General features: G+C 46.2%; 1 protein-coding gene across 1 annotated transcript in view; it reads right to left on the bottom strand.

The window, feature by feature from the left end:
• Positions 1–6,130: 6,130 nt before the first annotated feature.
• The window catches only part of MEDAG (mesenteric estrogen-dependent adipogenesis), a 21,141-nt gene continuing 13,383 nt past the window's right edge, over positions 6,131–13,888 (bottom strand). Inside the window, exons 3-5 of the mRNA XM_006832048.1 lie at positions 12,173–12,285; positions 10,562–10,847; positions 6,131–6,336 (exon numbers count right to left, since the gene is read on the bottom strand). Of these exons, the coding sequence (XP_006832111.1) occupies positions 6,212–6,336; positions 10,562–10,847; positions 12,173–12,285 (524 nt within the window). The 3' untranslated portion in view covers positions 6,131–6,211. The remainder of the gene's footprint in view (positions 6,337–10,561; positions 10,848–12,172; positions 12,286–13,888) is intronic.

Here is a 13,888-nt window from a genome sequence, read left to right as displayed (position 1 = left end):
TCTTGCCCCAAAAGCCAATCGCGTGGAGTCCCCCTTGTTCCAGCTCAGTTCTCCACTCCCAATGGCGCGCACGCGCAGGCAAGCACTTTGTGACGCGTCGCCATGGAAACCGGGTTTGTTCTGAGCAGGGAGGCCAAGGGTGAGTAGATGTGTGCGCTGGAGGCTTAGCGAGCAGGAGAGTGAGTGTGTGGCCAGCAAAGAGGTATGTTGATTCAAGCGAGTGGATTTGGAGAGAAAATAATGTTGTCAGTTCGTCAACTTGAAGTTTCTCTCCACTCGACTTAAACCACTGTGGGCAAAGTTGTCCTTTACAACTGGACACGACAGTAGGTAATATAAGTACAACTGTCTCAAGAGTTTCTGTGGTGATTCCGTGTCTGGTTGAAGAATTAGGGAAGGACAAGAGGGGGAGGGGCAAAGTGGGCAAGGAGGTTTGCTACTGTTTCTTCCACCAGTCACCCACCCTCGCCTAGTACATTGTTGTTGTTGTTGTTAAGTGCCGTCGAGTCGGTTCCGACCCATAGCGACTCTGTACAGGGTTTCCGAGGGTGTAAATCTTTACGGGAGTAGAAAGCCTCATCTTTCTCCCTAGGAGCGGCTGGTAGTGTCGAACCGCTGACCTTAAGGTTCGCAGCCCGATTCGTAACCACTACGCTACCAGAACTCCTAACGTGTATTTTATTATTTTCCACTTCTATAGACAGAGCTGTGTCTTTCCATCCTTATGATGTTAGGAGTGTTTTCCCAGGGTGTGGGGGGTCTTTTAGAAGTCTTGGTGGCTTCGTGCATTAACATTGGACTGCTAAGCCGAAGGTCAGGCCTGGGAACCCACCAGCCAGCCGGGAGAAAGTTTAGGTTGTCTGTCTGCGTTGGTAACCGTGTACAGTCTCCCTCGATGGGACAGTGGGACTCTGCTCTTTATAGGTCCTTTAGAGTCCGATTTGACAGAGTGAGTTTGAGTCTGGGTTTGGAGAGGGTCTTTTACCCTCAGAGTCTTGGCAGTTACCAGGTCATTATACCCATACAGGTTGCTGTGGAGTTGGCTCTGACTCTTACTGAGCCCGTATGTGTCAGAGCAGAACTGTGTCCCTCAGGACTATCAATGGCTGAGTTTTCAGAACTAGATTGCCATGTCTTTCTTCTCAGCTGCCTCTGGGTGACCCTGAACTGCCAACCTTTCTGTTAGCTCCCTAGCATGTCAGCCATCTATACTACCCAAGGGACTTCCTATTTGACAAACGTTATTGATGTTATTGTGTGCTGTGCAGTGAATTCTGACTCATACTGACCCTCCAAGAGGACTGCCAGAGAGTTCTTTCTCCCAAGGAGCCATGGGTGAGTTCACACTATCCCCAAGCACCTAACCACTGTCCCACCAGGGCTCCTCATTTAATACGTAGTAGGTGTTAAATAAACACACTGAATGTCTACCAGTTAGGACATAGCTATTACTCCCTTTGTTGTTGTTGTTAAGTGTTGTCAAGTCGGTTTTGACCCACAACAACCCTGCATAGAGTTTCTGAGGAGTGGCTGGTGAGCTTGAACCACCAAGCTTGGGTTCAAACCGACTTTGCAGTCCATTGCATTAACCCACAAAATAAATTCGGTAAATACTCCTTGGAGACTGCTGACAATCTGGGCAAAAGCAATTCACCACAATTCCTTATTCTTGAAAAGGCAATTCTAATATAAGGTCTTAGAGCGCTAGGTGAACATTTTTCAAAGAAGTCAGACTAGACATCAAAGTCAGGATCCAAATATGTAAGCAGGGATTTACTTTCAAATGGAAAACTAAACTAGAATTTTCTGAGGGCAGAATCCTCATCATATAACAGAATGAAGAGAACCCATCTGAGGCACAAATTTTAAAGCAGTGAATGGCGGAACACATTTAAAATCTGCACGAGTTCTGTCAACACTATTAAGAGATGAAATCTCACTTAGAATACAGTAGTGGGAAACATACATATTGACCACATCTGTGGAAAGAGATGACCAGGAAAGTCACTGTCATAAGTTAGAATGCGGCGGGAGCTGACTGTGGTACAGACCATCAGTTGTTCATACGCAATCTCAACCTTGGACCCTAGCTGTGGGGACCTTCCAGCAAGTTCCAATAGGGTCAAACTTTTTTTCCCAAGACTTCCTATTAAATGTAAAAGCCTGTGGTGTAAAGATTCGGACTGGACCCATTGAATGGCATTGTAATTATTACTTCTGATTGTCTGGTTCTAACCAAATGTTGGAGGCCTTACTTAGAACCCCTGCTGGTACACGGTTAAAGCATTCCAATGGGAACTGAAAGGTGGGTGGTTTGAACCCACCAGCTGTCCATGGGGAGAAAGATAGGGTACTCTGCTTTCAGGAAGATTTTGGCCTTGGAAATCTTATGGGGCAGTTTTACTATGTCCTGAGAGTCCTAGTGTGGTGCTACAGGATAATGCGCTGGACTGCAAAATCGGTTTGAACTGCAAGGTTGGTGGTTCAAGCTCACCAAACGCTTCTCAGAAACCCTATGCAGGGTCGTTATGAGTTGGAACCGACTCAAAGGCACTTAATAACAATACAGGGTCATTATGGGTGCCCAGCGTACTATTTTAGGATCAGCACTGGACTGAGAACCATAAGGTCAGCAGTTCAAACCCACCAGCAGCTCCTTGCAAACCCTATACAGGGTTGCTGAGTCAGAACCAACTCTGTGGCACTTAACAACACCAATGGGTCATTATGAGTTGGAGCCCATTTACTTTCCTTTTGTATTCTTACTGATGTGCCTTACTATGACTTACTATAAATGAAATGAGTTTGTGCTTATTAAACTTGAGTATCTATAAATTCCTAAGAGATTTAAGCCCACCATGCACCAACTGGAGAGGGAGAGATGTCACAGGTCATATTGACTGGAGGGCATAGAGGAACCCGGGCTCAGGAGGTGTTGACCACCCGTGTACTCCTGAGAATCTGCAGAGGGACGGGAGAAAGCTTGAGAGATGATGGACAGACAGACCTCTCAGGCTGTGCTAAGAGACTGGGACTCAGCTTGACCTTGAAGTTGATTACTGATGGGTAAACGAATGAAGTGACTGAGATGAAAGTTTAAACAAATCCTCAGCTGTTTCTCAGAGGAGGAGGAGAAGCAAGTTTCCATATCGCCTTGGCAGAAGAAGGTAACCACTCAGACTTGAACACATCTAGGTGACAGTATGCTTTTCAAAATTAGGAATTCATCAAAAACAATTGAGAAACATTGTGTTGGTTGGCTTGAATGCCAATGGAATGTTTCCAGTTAACACGGTGACAGTAACTTTCATTCTACACAGACACGCAGGTACATGGGTACTAGGGGGATGTGATGTGAAGTGGTAGAGATTGACAAGTGGTGAGACGGGAGTATCAGCCTCCTTCACACTCACACTGGGGCGGTGAACAAGGCTGCAAGCTGGAGGAGAGGAGAAGGTCAGATCGACAACAACACCCACTAGTGTTGGCATGTGGATTCCAACTCATGGAGACCCCCCATTGAGAAACAGATCAACAAGCCTGTTTCCAGGGTGTCCCTGGGTGGATTAGAACCACCAACCTTTTGGTTAGTAGTCAAGCACATCAAGGGTTACAGCACTTAGAAACTCCGTTACTTAAAACGGGACAAACTTGGTAAGTTTCCAGGCCAAGGGGACAAAGCAGGTGTAGAGAGAACTAGAGGTTATAGAACAGAGCAGGTAGGGTGTGGGCTTGGAGAAGACAGATGACCTGAAGCTCTGCTTCTCAAGCCCAGTGTGCCCACCAATACCTGCACATCTTGTGGGAACACAGATGCCGATTCAGTAAGTGAGGTGACGCCTGACAGTCTGCATTTCCAACAAGATCTCCAGGTGATGCAGAAAATTGGGATGCAGAGATCTAGCGCCTTGCTTGTGGTCCAGGAGCAGAAACGTCCGTATCAACATCACCTGGGAGCTTGTTAGAAATGCAGACTCTTCAGACCCACCCCAGAGCCACGTATCAAATCAGAATCTGCACTTCCACAAAATCTCCAGCTTGTTTAAGATTGCAAAGTGTTGTTCCAAATAATGTGAGAGGCGGGGTCAACTGAGCGAGAGGGAGAGTGGGGAATTGTTGGAAGAATTGAAAACGGAAGCTTACCAAAGATGTGTAAAAGTATTGACAAGAGGTGCCTTCAAAGTCTGGTACATGTTTGGGACTATCTATTGTGACCTCCTTAGAGTTGAGGATGGTGAGACCATCACTTAATTGCTTTGGGCATATCCTTTGCTGTTGTTGTTAAGTGTCGTCGAGTCAGTTCTGACTCATAATGACCCTGTATAGGTTGAATGCTTACCCTACGGCACCACATCAGAATCCCTGATTCAAACAGGGCTGGGAATATTATGAGGCAAGTCAACAGGGAAGACATTTTTCTTTTTTTAGGTGAGTTTACTTATTGTGCTATAAAGATACATGAGTAAAGTTAAGGTGGGCAATGTTACACAATCAATTCAGTTTCATTTGGTTGTGGTAAGCCTTATATCAGCACATGATCTAGGACTTCCACTGAAACTGATTATTAGTTCATCAGGACGCTGGAGTAGCCTAGAAACCAAGTGCTGGAGAAACACATTCATGGATCTAAGAACAACAAGGGCAGAAGAAACATGAAAAGAAAAGAACAGAAAGAAACAGAAACTATTCCCTTTGGGAAACATTAAATATTTGATGTCCAGCTAAAGCTTGTTTGCATGGGTCTCAAACACAGTTCATTGTGAACATCCTTCATTTTTTACTGGATCGAATGACAATATATCTCATGATAAATACTTATCTTCTGTTATTAAGTATTGTTGTTAAGTGCCATTAAGTTGGTACCACCTCATAGTGACCTTCTATAGGGTTTCCAAGGAGTGACTGGTGAGTTTGAACCATCGACCTTGCAGTTCAAACCGACCTTGTGGTCTGGTATCGTTTCTCCCAATACTCCATACCCCGTTCTTCAAAGGCTCTTTCTTCTTTTCTCATGCTGTCAAAAAACCAAAACAAAACCAAAAACCCATAATTCCGATTGTCATTTAATCAGGTTAGAAGGCAAACATACTACCCAGAATCCACCAGGAAATAAGGCACGCGGGCTTGGTGGCAAATTTAACCCATTCCAGGTTGAACACTCAGAAAAGTTCTAATTGCACAAAGTGACACACAGCATCGTAAATAGGAATGAGGGGACAATCAGTAGAGTTATCAGAAGGTAAAATACGGGACACATTTGGAAAAGGCATAGAAAATGATGTGCAGGGCCATAAATGGTCTTCATTATAAGCCTTTATAGCAATTCATTGATGGAGGTTTTTATAGTAGATTGGGGTTTTTTTTTTTTTTTTTTGAAGTATTCCATTGTAGCGATGAGATGACAAATGTCTGACGTAACAATGTATTATGGTAATGAGAGAGCTTTCTTCTGTTATGTTCTTAGTGTTAGGAGGCCTAAGAGCTCATTTAAACACCCAACTGACATGATGTACTTTTAGTAAGGACACTGGGGTTTGCATGATATGTCCCCTGTCATTGTTTGGTACCATATTACCAGGCCTCACTCCCCATGGGCCACTTGGGTGAGAGGAGGGAGGCCAGGGTAAATGCAAATGTCAGGCAGTTGGTGGCACAGTTACCGTGTGACTCAGCCTGGCCAATCCTCCAGGGACCCTTACCTGGGATGTTTCCGTATAGCTTGCAAACAGGCAGGGTGAAGAAACATACTTGCTTACCACTGGAAAAGGTCACCAGCTTCTTGCAGAGCCAGGTGGACAAGTGAGCAGCAATGCTGACCCTGTACTTGCTGGGTCTGGTTTCAGACACAGATGTCCCAAGCAGAGGCCAAAACCCATGGGTTAACACTAAAGACTACCCCTCCCCCCACACACATAAAGGCTGCCCAGAAAATTCCCAAGATGTCAGGACATTAAGAACATGTCCAGGGGGCAGGCTCTGCCACTCCTCTGGAAGTCCAGGGCCCCTTCACACGTGCTGAGGACAAAGCCTTCCTGGTCACCACACATTCAAGGAGTCAGCTGCATTGGCCATCACACTGGGGACATGGAAGAAACCAAGGAGACCAGAGGAAGGGCTGACCAGCCCGCCTCCCACCTCCTTTTATTCCCTCCACCTTCCATCCTTGCCCAGGTCTTCAATGTAGGAGTAACTGCTAGAATGTGAAATGCAATCAGACAAACTGGTTGGGTGTCTTCTCAGCTTCCAGAAGACTTGGAAATGGTAATTCTGCCAAAAGCGGCTCCGTGAGAGATGGTCTCGGTGACAGATTGCAGTTAAAAACGTCATCTATTGAACCTAAAACACAGCAAGCAAGGTATATGTTATTTCCATCACAGCAAAAACATGCCTTTAACAGTTTAACATAAAACAGAATCATCTTAATAACATGCAGAGGCTCCTGGATCCCTCAGGAAACCCAGGCTAAACAGAAACGTGTTTGTTGGGATGAGATGACATTTGCAGGGCTCGGGTTGCCGCGTGCTTTTCCCATAGGCTGCGGTAGGTTTGCAATACATTGTGTGGACCGGTCCTTTCTCACTGGATGACCAGAAGACCCAAATTGGAGGAATAGATACCTAGGGCAGAAGTTGGGTAGTGAGAAGGGAAACAGTCTGAGTAACTGATGCACCAGGGATTGAACCAATCGACTTGTCTGTCGGTCCTGTGTTCTCCAGAGCCGGAAGCTGGCTTTACAGTCCTGACACCAGTTGACATTGAGCCCACTGCAACTCATGTGACCTGTGTGTGTATGTGTGTGTTTGTAGAACTGTGCTCACAGGGTTCTCAGTGGATGATGTTTCATAAGTGGATTCCATGCATGGTGCGCCCGTGTGTGTCAGAGGAGAAGCGGGTTCCACAGGTTTTCCGATGGTGATTTTGATTTTTTTAGATCGCCAGGCTTTTCTTCTAAGATGCCTCATTGATGTTGTTGTTGTTAAGTGCTGTTGGGTTGTTTCTGACTCATAGCGATGCTGTATAGAGTTTCTGAGGAGCGGCTGGTGGATTTGAACGGACTCATGACACTTCCCATGTGTGTCAGGGTTGAACTGGACCTCACTGGGCTTTCGATGGCTGATTTTTTGGAAGCAGATTGCCAGGGCTTTCTTCCACGGCACCTTTGGGTTGGTAACGGAGCACTAACAGTTGCACCCCAGGGACTGTGCAGTGGAATGCCTCGTGGCTGTGGATCGTGTGGAGCCTATGGAGCTGCTCAGATCTACCTGGAAAGAACAGCTCCCCACTGGGCTCGGGAGCTGGAGTGACCCCAGGCAGCCTCAGAGCTCGTTTTCAGGGAAGCAAAGCAACTTTCTCAGTGCCCTATTCAGGTGTTGTGGCTACTGGAGAGGGGTGGGTGGGAGCCACAGGAAGGACCCAGATCTCTGTGACTCTCTACAACAGGGGGGAACGATGCATCTTATCCACCCCCCCCCCACCAAAAACACCAGACTATACTGCCCAGTGGTGGTCATGTGCCGTGTCAAAGTGTTGAAAGCAAAGATGTCAGCTTGAGGACTAAGGTGCACCTGACCCAAGCCATGGTATTTTCAGTAACATGATATGCATGTGAAAGCTGGACAGTGAATAAGGAAGACCATAGAAGAATTGATGCTTTTCAGTTATGGTGTTGGAGGAGAATATTGAAAGTGCCATGGACTGCCAAAAGAACCAATAGATCTGTGTTGGAAGAAGTGCAGCCAGAGTGCTCCTTGGATGCCAAGATGCCCAAACTTCATCTCTCATACTTCGGACATATTGTCAGGAGGGGCCAGTCGCTGGAGAAGGATATTATGTTTGATAATATGGAGGGTCAGAGAAAAAGAGGAAGATCTCCAGTGAGATGGACTGGCCAAGTGGCAGCATCAGTGGCAACAGTAGTGAGGCTGGCCCAGGATCAGGCAGTGTTTCGTTCTGTTGTGCATAAGGTCACTATGAGTTGGCACCGACCAACAACAAATAGTGTCAACACCTGCCCAAGAACACAGACATCTTTGTGAGAATACTAGACAAAGAATGGAGGCAGTAGGTAGATGGAGAAACAGAGTGAAATAAGAAAAGGGTGAAGAACTTAGCAAATGTTTGCCTACAGTTGCTGAAAGCAAGCAGCTCTCGTTAAACACACTCAGTGGAAGCCCTGGTATTATTCTATTGCATCAGCCCCAACTCCTGACGACCCCACATGTGTCGGCGTGAAACTGTGCTCCCCCCAGACTTCTGTGGCTGATTTACATCTCAAGCTTTGAACACACTGGAGGTGCAGAGAGACTGGTTGGTGATTTTCTGCCAGTAGCAACAAGAGTCTTGATTTAAGGCTGCTGCTCTCTAGACCTGGTGGGGCACTGTAGGATAAGCACTGGACTGCTAACTGCAAGGTCGGTAGTTCAAGCCACCAGCCACTCCTTGGAAGCTGTATGTAGAGTTGCTATGAGTCGGGACTGACTCAACGGCACTTAACAACAGGAGCTGTCCAGGCCAGACTAGCATGGAGCCGAGAGAATGGGCCGGCAGAAGATGGTTCCCAGGAATCTTCACCGGTGGTACCAGACTGTCTCTCAGCTCCTGGGGAGGAGGTGCCAAGTAGGAAAATCAGGGACCCACCACATAGCATTCAGAGTTTGTACAGTGAAGTGAATTATTTAGTATGTCCCATCTAGCCTTGGAAACCCTATACAGGGTCGCTGTGGGTCAGAACTAACTCAATGGCACTTAATAACAACAAGAAGCCACTTCTATAACTCCCACCAAACAATGTCTTCCTGGGGCTATGGGTAAGACAAAGTATGGGAAGTGAAACCTTTCAGTCTTACATGGCTACTTTGGTATTTGTTACCTGTAACAGCTGGTGGGAGTCCTGGTGAGGCGCTGTAGGATAATCACTGGACTGCAAAGTCTGTTTGAACAGCAGTCGGCAGTTCAAACCCACCAGCCACTCCTCGGAAACCCTCTACAGGGTTTTTATGAGTCGAACCGACTCGATGGCACATACAACAACAATAACAATAGCTGGTGTGGAGCTATAGGCTCAGCACTGGACTTAAAACCATGATGTCAGCAGTTCAAGCCCACCATTTGCTCCTGGAAATCCAAGACAGGGTTGCCATGAGTGGGAACCGACTCCACAGCACTTAACAACTAGCTGTAAGGAATGTAAGAGATACAGTACTGCTGCTGGAGTCCGCTGGGCCAGAGAGAGGTCTTCCTGTGGGCACAGCTGGAGAGAGGCTGTTCTGGCTGGAACAATTGCGCCCCTAGTGTTTCTGACCCTGCATTGCAACCCCTCACTTCACTAATGCACCCATCACTGTCAGTGTGGTGTAAATTCTGTGTGGCCATTGCAATAAATTATCAAACCCAGATGAGAAGTAGAGAGTTCCGAGGGGATTGAAGGTTGGTGTCTTTTTTTTGCAGTTTGTTATATGAAACATTCTCAAGTCCATTGCTAAGTGATAGTACAAAATCTTGACAAGCCTTCAAAATACAGTCAAACCTGCAAAAGCCTGAACGTTTGTCAGGCTGAAACCTGTCAGAGAAGGAAAATGCAGATATTTCCCACTGGAAGGAGACACAGGAAAGTGGTTAGACTGCACCCAGGCAAAGGTGGAAGATTTCCAAATCCCAGAAGAACAAAGCAGTCCTGTGGCATTTCAATTCTTGAGGGTTCCGCAGTATTGTTAAAGGCAGACGTCTCAGCTGTGTAGACCCTCCCTCCAACTGATCATTTTAGTTAACATTCTGTTGCCTGAAGTATGCACTTAGGTTAGAAAAGAATTACTCTTTAATAATACCTACATTATTGTTAATAATACTTTAACAAGCACGAACTGTGGCACTGTGGGTTCATTCGCTGGACTGAAAAGTCACTTTGAATTGTAAAGTCAGTGGTTCAAGCTCACCAGCCGCTCATTGGAAACCCTATACAGGGTTGTTATGAGTTGAACCAACTTAACAACAACAATAACAATCCTTATTTGGAATCCTGGTGTGGTGCTGTAGGATAAGCACTGGACTAGAAGGTTGATCTGAATCGCAAGGTGGCAGTTCAAACCTACCAGACACTCCTCGGAAACCCTATACAGGGTCACTATGGGTCAGAACCGACTAGATGGGGTGGTTCTATTGTGTCATATGGGGTCGGTAAGAGTTGGAATTGCCTTGAACTTACGCAGCAACAATCACATTTCCCATTACGTGATTCTACCAGCCAGAGTGCTCCTTGGAGGCCAAGATGGCTAAGCTTCGTCTCTCATACTTTGGACATATTTTCCGGAGAGAACAGTCGCTGGAGAAGGATGTCATGCTGGGTAAGATGGAGGGTCAGAGAAAAAGATGGATTGGCCAGGTGGCATCATTGATGGCGTCAAGTGTGGCAGCGGTAGTGAGGTTGGCCCAGGATCGGACATTGTTTCTTTCTGCTGTGCATGGGGTCGCTATGAGTCGGTTCCGACTCGATGGCACCTGACAACAACAACAACTCTCTTATTTATCTGCCTTTCTTTGCTGTACTTGAGAACTTCCAACTTACCTCTGGAAGTTACACTGAACTTCCGGTCCGAGAAGCTGCTCCGACGATGTAAAGGTTCACTCATCTTCTCCAGAAACAACCGAATGGTCTCCTTCTTTTCTGGACTTGTGCTGGACAGGTTCAGCACTTTCCCAGTCACCTTGACGGTGGAATTGCTGAGCCCAAACCAATAGAAGAAATCAAACAGCGCGTCGGCCTTGAATTCATATGCAAAGCTCAAATTTTCTCCATTAACCACTTCATTTCCTGGAGGGAAAAAATTCTTCACGGCCTCTTGAAAATCAAACTGAAAGAGAGAGGGACGTGGGGTTGATTTCACAGCCTTGACAAGAAGGAGTTTACAACCATCCACATATCCAGTACCATCATACCCTCAAATTCTGTCATCCTGCCAGATCTTTTTCCATTATTGCCTAGATTCTGAAAAAATTCAATTAGAAAACTTTTCTTGATTAAAAAAAAAAAAAGTAAACTCTTGCTTAAAAATGTTGAACTGCTTGGTCAAATTGCATTTCTTCTTAATCCCATTTCAATTACGAAGGGATTTCTAAAAGTTTGTGCAAGAATGGAATTAAAAGGAGATGGCATTTTCCCACTAACTTCTTTTTTTTAAGGTTTTTATTGTGAATTGAGTGAAAGTTTACAGGGCAGATCATCAGTTTTACATTCAACAAATCATATACCTTGTTTCATTACAATGATTATAATCCCCTCTATGTTCCATCACTTTGGTAGCATAGTGGTTATGAATCGGGCTGCTAACCTCAGGGTCAGCAGTTCAAAACTACCAGCTGTTCTGTGGGAGAAACATGAGGCTTTCAGTTCCCTTAAAGATGTATAGGCTTGGAAACCCTGTACAGGGTCGCTATGAGTCAGAACCTACTCCACGGCATACCACAACAGCATGTACCATCAGTTCACAGTATTTCTCTCTACTCATTTTAGTTTTTTTAAAAAAAACAACACTCAGGCATATATAATTTACAGCACCAAAGGGTACATTCTGCAAGTCTTCCTCCTGGCTGCCAGCTCTCAGTCCCTCTCTTCCCATGGATCTAGGGTCCTCAATTGCTTCCTCTCTCCAGGTCCCCATCTTGAAGCCCCTTCCTAAACTGCTGGGAACAAACTCCACAAACTGGCAGCTGTGATGCCACAGGATAAGCACTTGACCTCAAGGTCGGTTTGAAATGCATGGTCGTCGGTTCAAACTCAACAGCCGCTCCTCAGAAACCCTGTACAGGGTCTCTATTAGTCAGAACCAACTCGATAGCACACAACAACAAGTGATGCAAAGGCGCACAGAAGGGTTTGGAGCAAGCTCAGGACTCAGCCCTGGTGGCAAATGCATAGGTTTGGCTTTCTGTAATTAAAACCAGCTGGTGCTGGACCTACGCTGACCAGTGTGTGTCAGAGTAGAGCTGTGCTCAGCAGGGGTTTCAGTGATAGCTTGTTCAGAAGTAGATCTTTCTTGCAGACCTTTCTTCCAAGGTGCCTTGGGGTGGGCTCCAACCCCCAACCTTTCAGGTAGCAACCAAGCACGTTAACCATTCACACCACCCAGGGACTCCTCTGTGTAGTAGTAGACCTGGGTTCAGCCAGGCTAAAGCTTACCTGAAGCCGATAGCTCTCTCCAATCACGGAGGAAATGACCATATCCATCCCTTGCTCTATCTGTCTTCTTATCTTAGGATGTCTTGTGTTCACAAGAAATGCATACGTCTTTTCTAGAAAGGGGTAAGCAGAATTTATCAGCCAGTGGGCAAATGCGACATGGATGTGCTTCTTTGATAAAGCAGTGCTTCCCACCTCCTTCATACCTTCTCCATGTTTCTCTAAAGAACACTTCTGAGGATTGGGCAGGTTCGAAGGAAGTTCTGGGAGACAGAGCAAAAAGCTTAGAATGTGGGCTCTTCAGGGACTATGGTTTGTCACTTGCGTCCCAGAAATGAAAAGTCTTCTTCTAGAATGATCCTGAAGGAGCCCTGGTGGTGATGTAGGATAAACACTGGGCTGCTAACAGCATTGGCAGTTCAAACCCACCAGCTACTCTAGAGGAGAAACATGAGGCTGTCTTCTCCCATGTAAAGCTTCACAACCTGGTTTCCGATTCATTGTTCAGGGTCACTGTGAGTCACAATTCACACGATGGCAGTGAGTTTGGTTTTGTTTCGAATGATCGTGAGGACTGGGGCCCCTACTGAACGTCTCCCACATGAGGAACTAACACGTATGACAAGCGTAGATGGTTTCATACCAACGCCTGGCTGGGTATTTAAACAATGACACTTCTCTTTGTACTGTTTCCTCATTTACAGAGCAGAACACTGGCTGGGATGTCCTGGGATGGAGACTCCTGGGACGGAGACTCCTGGGACGGTCATCCTGGTGTTTCACAGCTTTCCTGGAAAGCCAACATTCCTGTTACCACATCTAGAGTTCTAAGAACCAAGGTAATGTGAGATCCAGTCTCCTCTCTGCACAAGCTCATGTAGGAATACGATGATTTGTTTAAATATCCATGTCTCTGTCCTGGCAGACATTTTCTTATCTCTTTTTGTTGCTCCTTAGGTTTATTGTTATTGTTACTTGCCGCTGAGTGGGTTCTGACTCACAGAGACCCCAGGCACAGCAGAAGGAAACCCTCTCCAGTCCTGCAACAGCCTCACAGCAGCATGTGTGAGGCCCAGTGTCAGCCACCAGATCGGCCCATCTCGCTGAAGGTCTTCACACCTAGTTCTGCACAATCTAAGCAGAGGGAAAGTTGTTTACTCATTACTGTTGTTGTTGTTAAGTGCTGTCGAGTCGATTCCAACTCATAACGCCCCTGTATAGGGTTTCCAAGGAACAGCTGGTGAACTTGAACCACCAACCTTGCAGTTCAAACGATTCTGCAGTCTGATGCATTAGCCCACAGCGCCACACCAGGACTCCGAGGGCTTACTCATTAGGAAAGTTGAAATATTATTAACCCGTGACCTTGTAACTCTTTCTTCCAGCCTTCAGAGTCTAGCTCCATGGCATTAATTATTCAACCACTTTGTTCAGGGATAGACAGACACCCATCTTCATGCTGCCTTCTTATTAAAGGCCCTAGGCTCAATTTCCAGTCAAAACAATAGACACTAGAATGGGAACAGTCACACTGAGGAGGTCCGCACACCTTAGAATCATCAACCCTCTGGGATCAAAAGGGCAGCGCTGACCCCTGGACCAAGTTCAGAAGGGTAAGGAGAGAGGGAGGAATGGAAACAGGAAACCCGGGGAGGAAGTGGGAGGAGTGAGGTCACAGTGTGGGAACTGCAGTCAATGAGATGAAACAAACGTGTG

Source organism: Chrysochloris asiatica, unplaced genomic scaffold (genome assembly GCF_000296735.1).
Source record: "Chrysochloris asiatica unplaced genomic scaffold, ChrAsi1.0 scaffold00005, whole genome shotgun sequence".
In the NCBI taxonomy this organism is placed as follows: domain Eukaryota; kingdom Metazoa; phylum Chordata; class Mammalia; order Afrosoricida; family Chrysochloridae; genus Chrysochloris; species Chrysochloris asiatica.
This window is presented reverse-complemented; position numbering and strand designations above follow the sequence as displayed.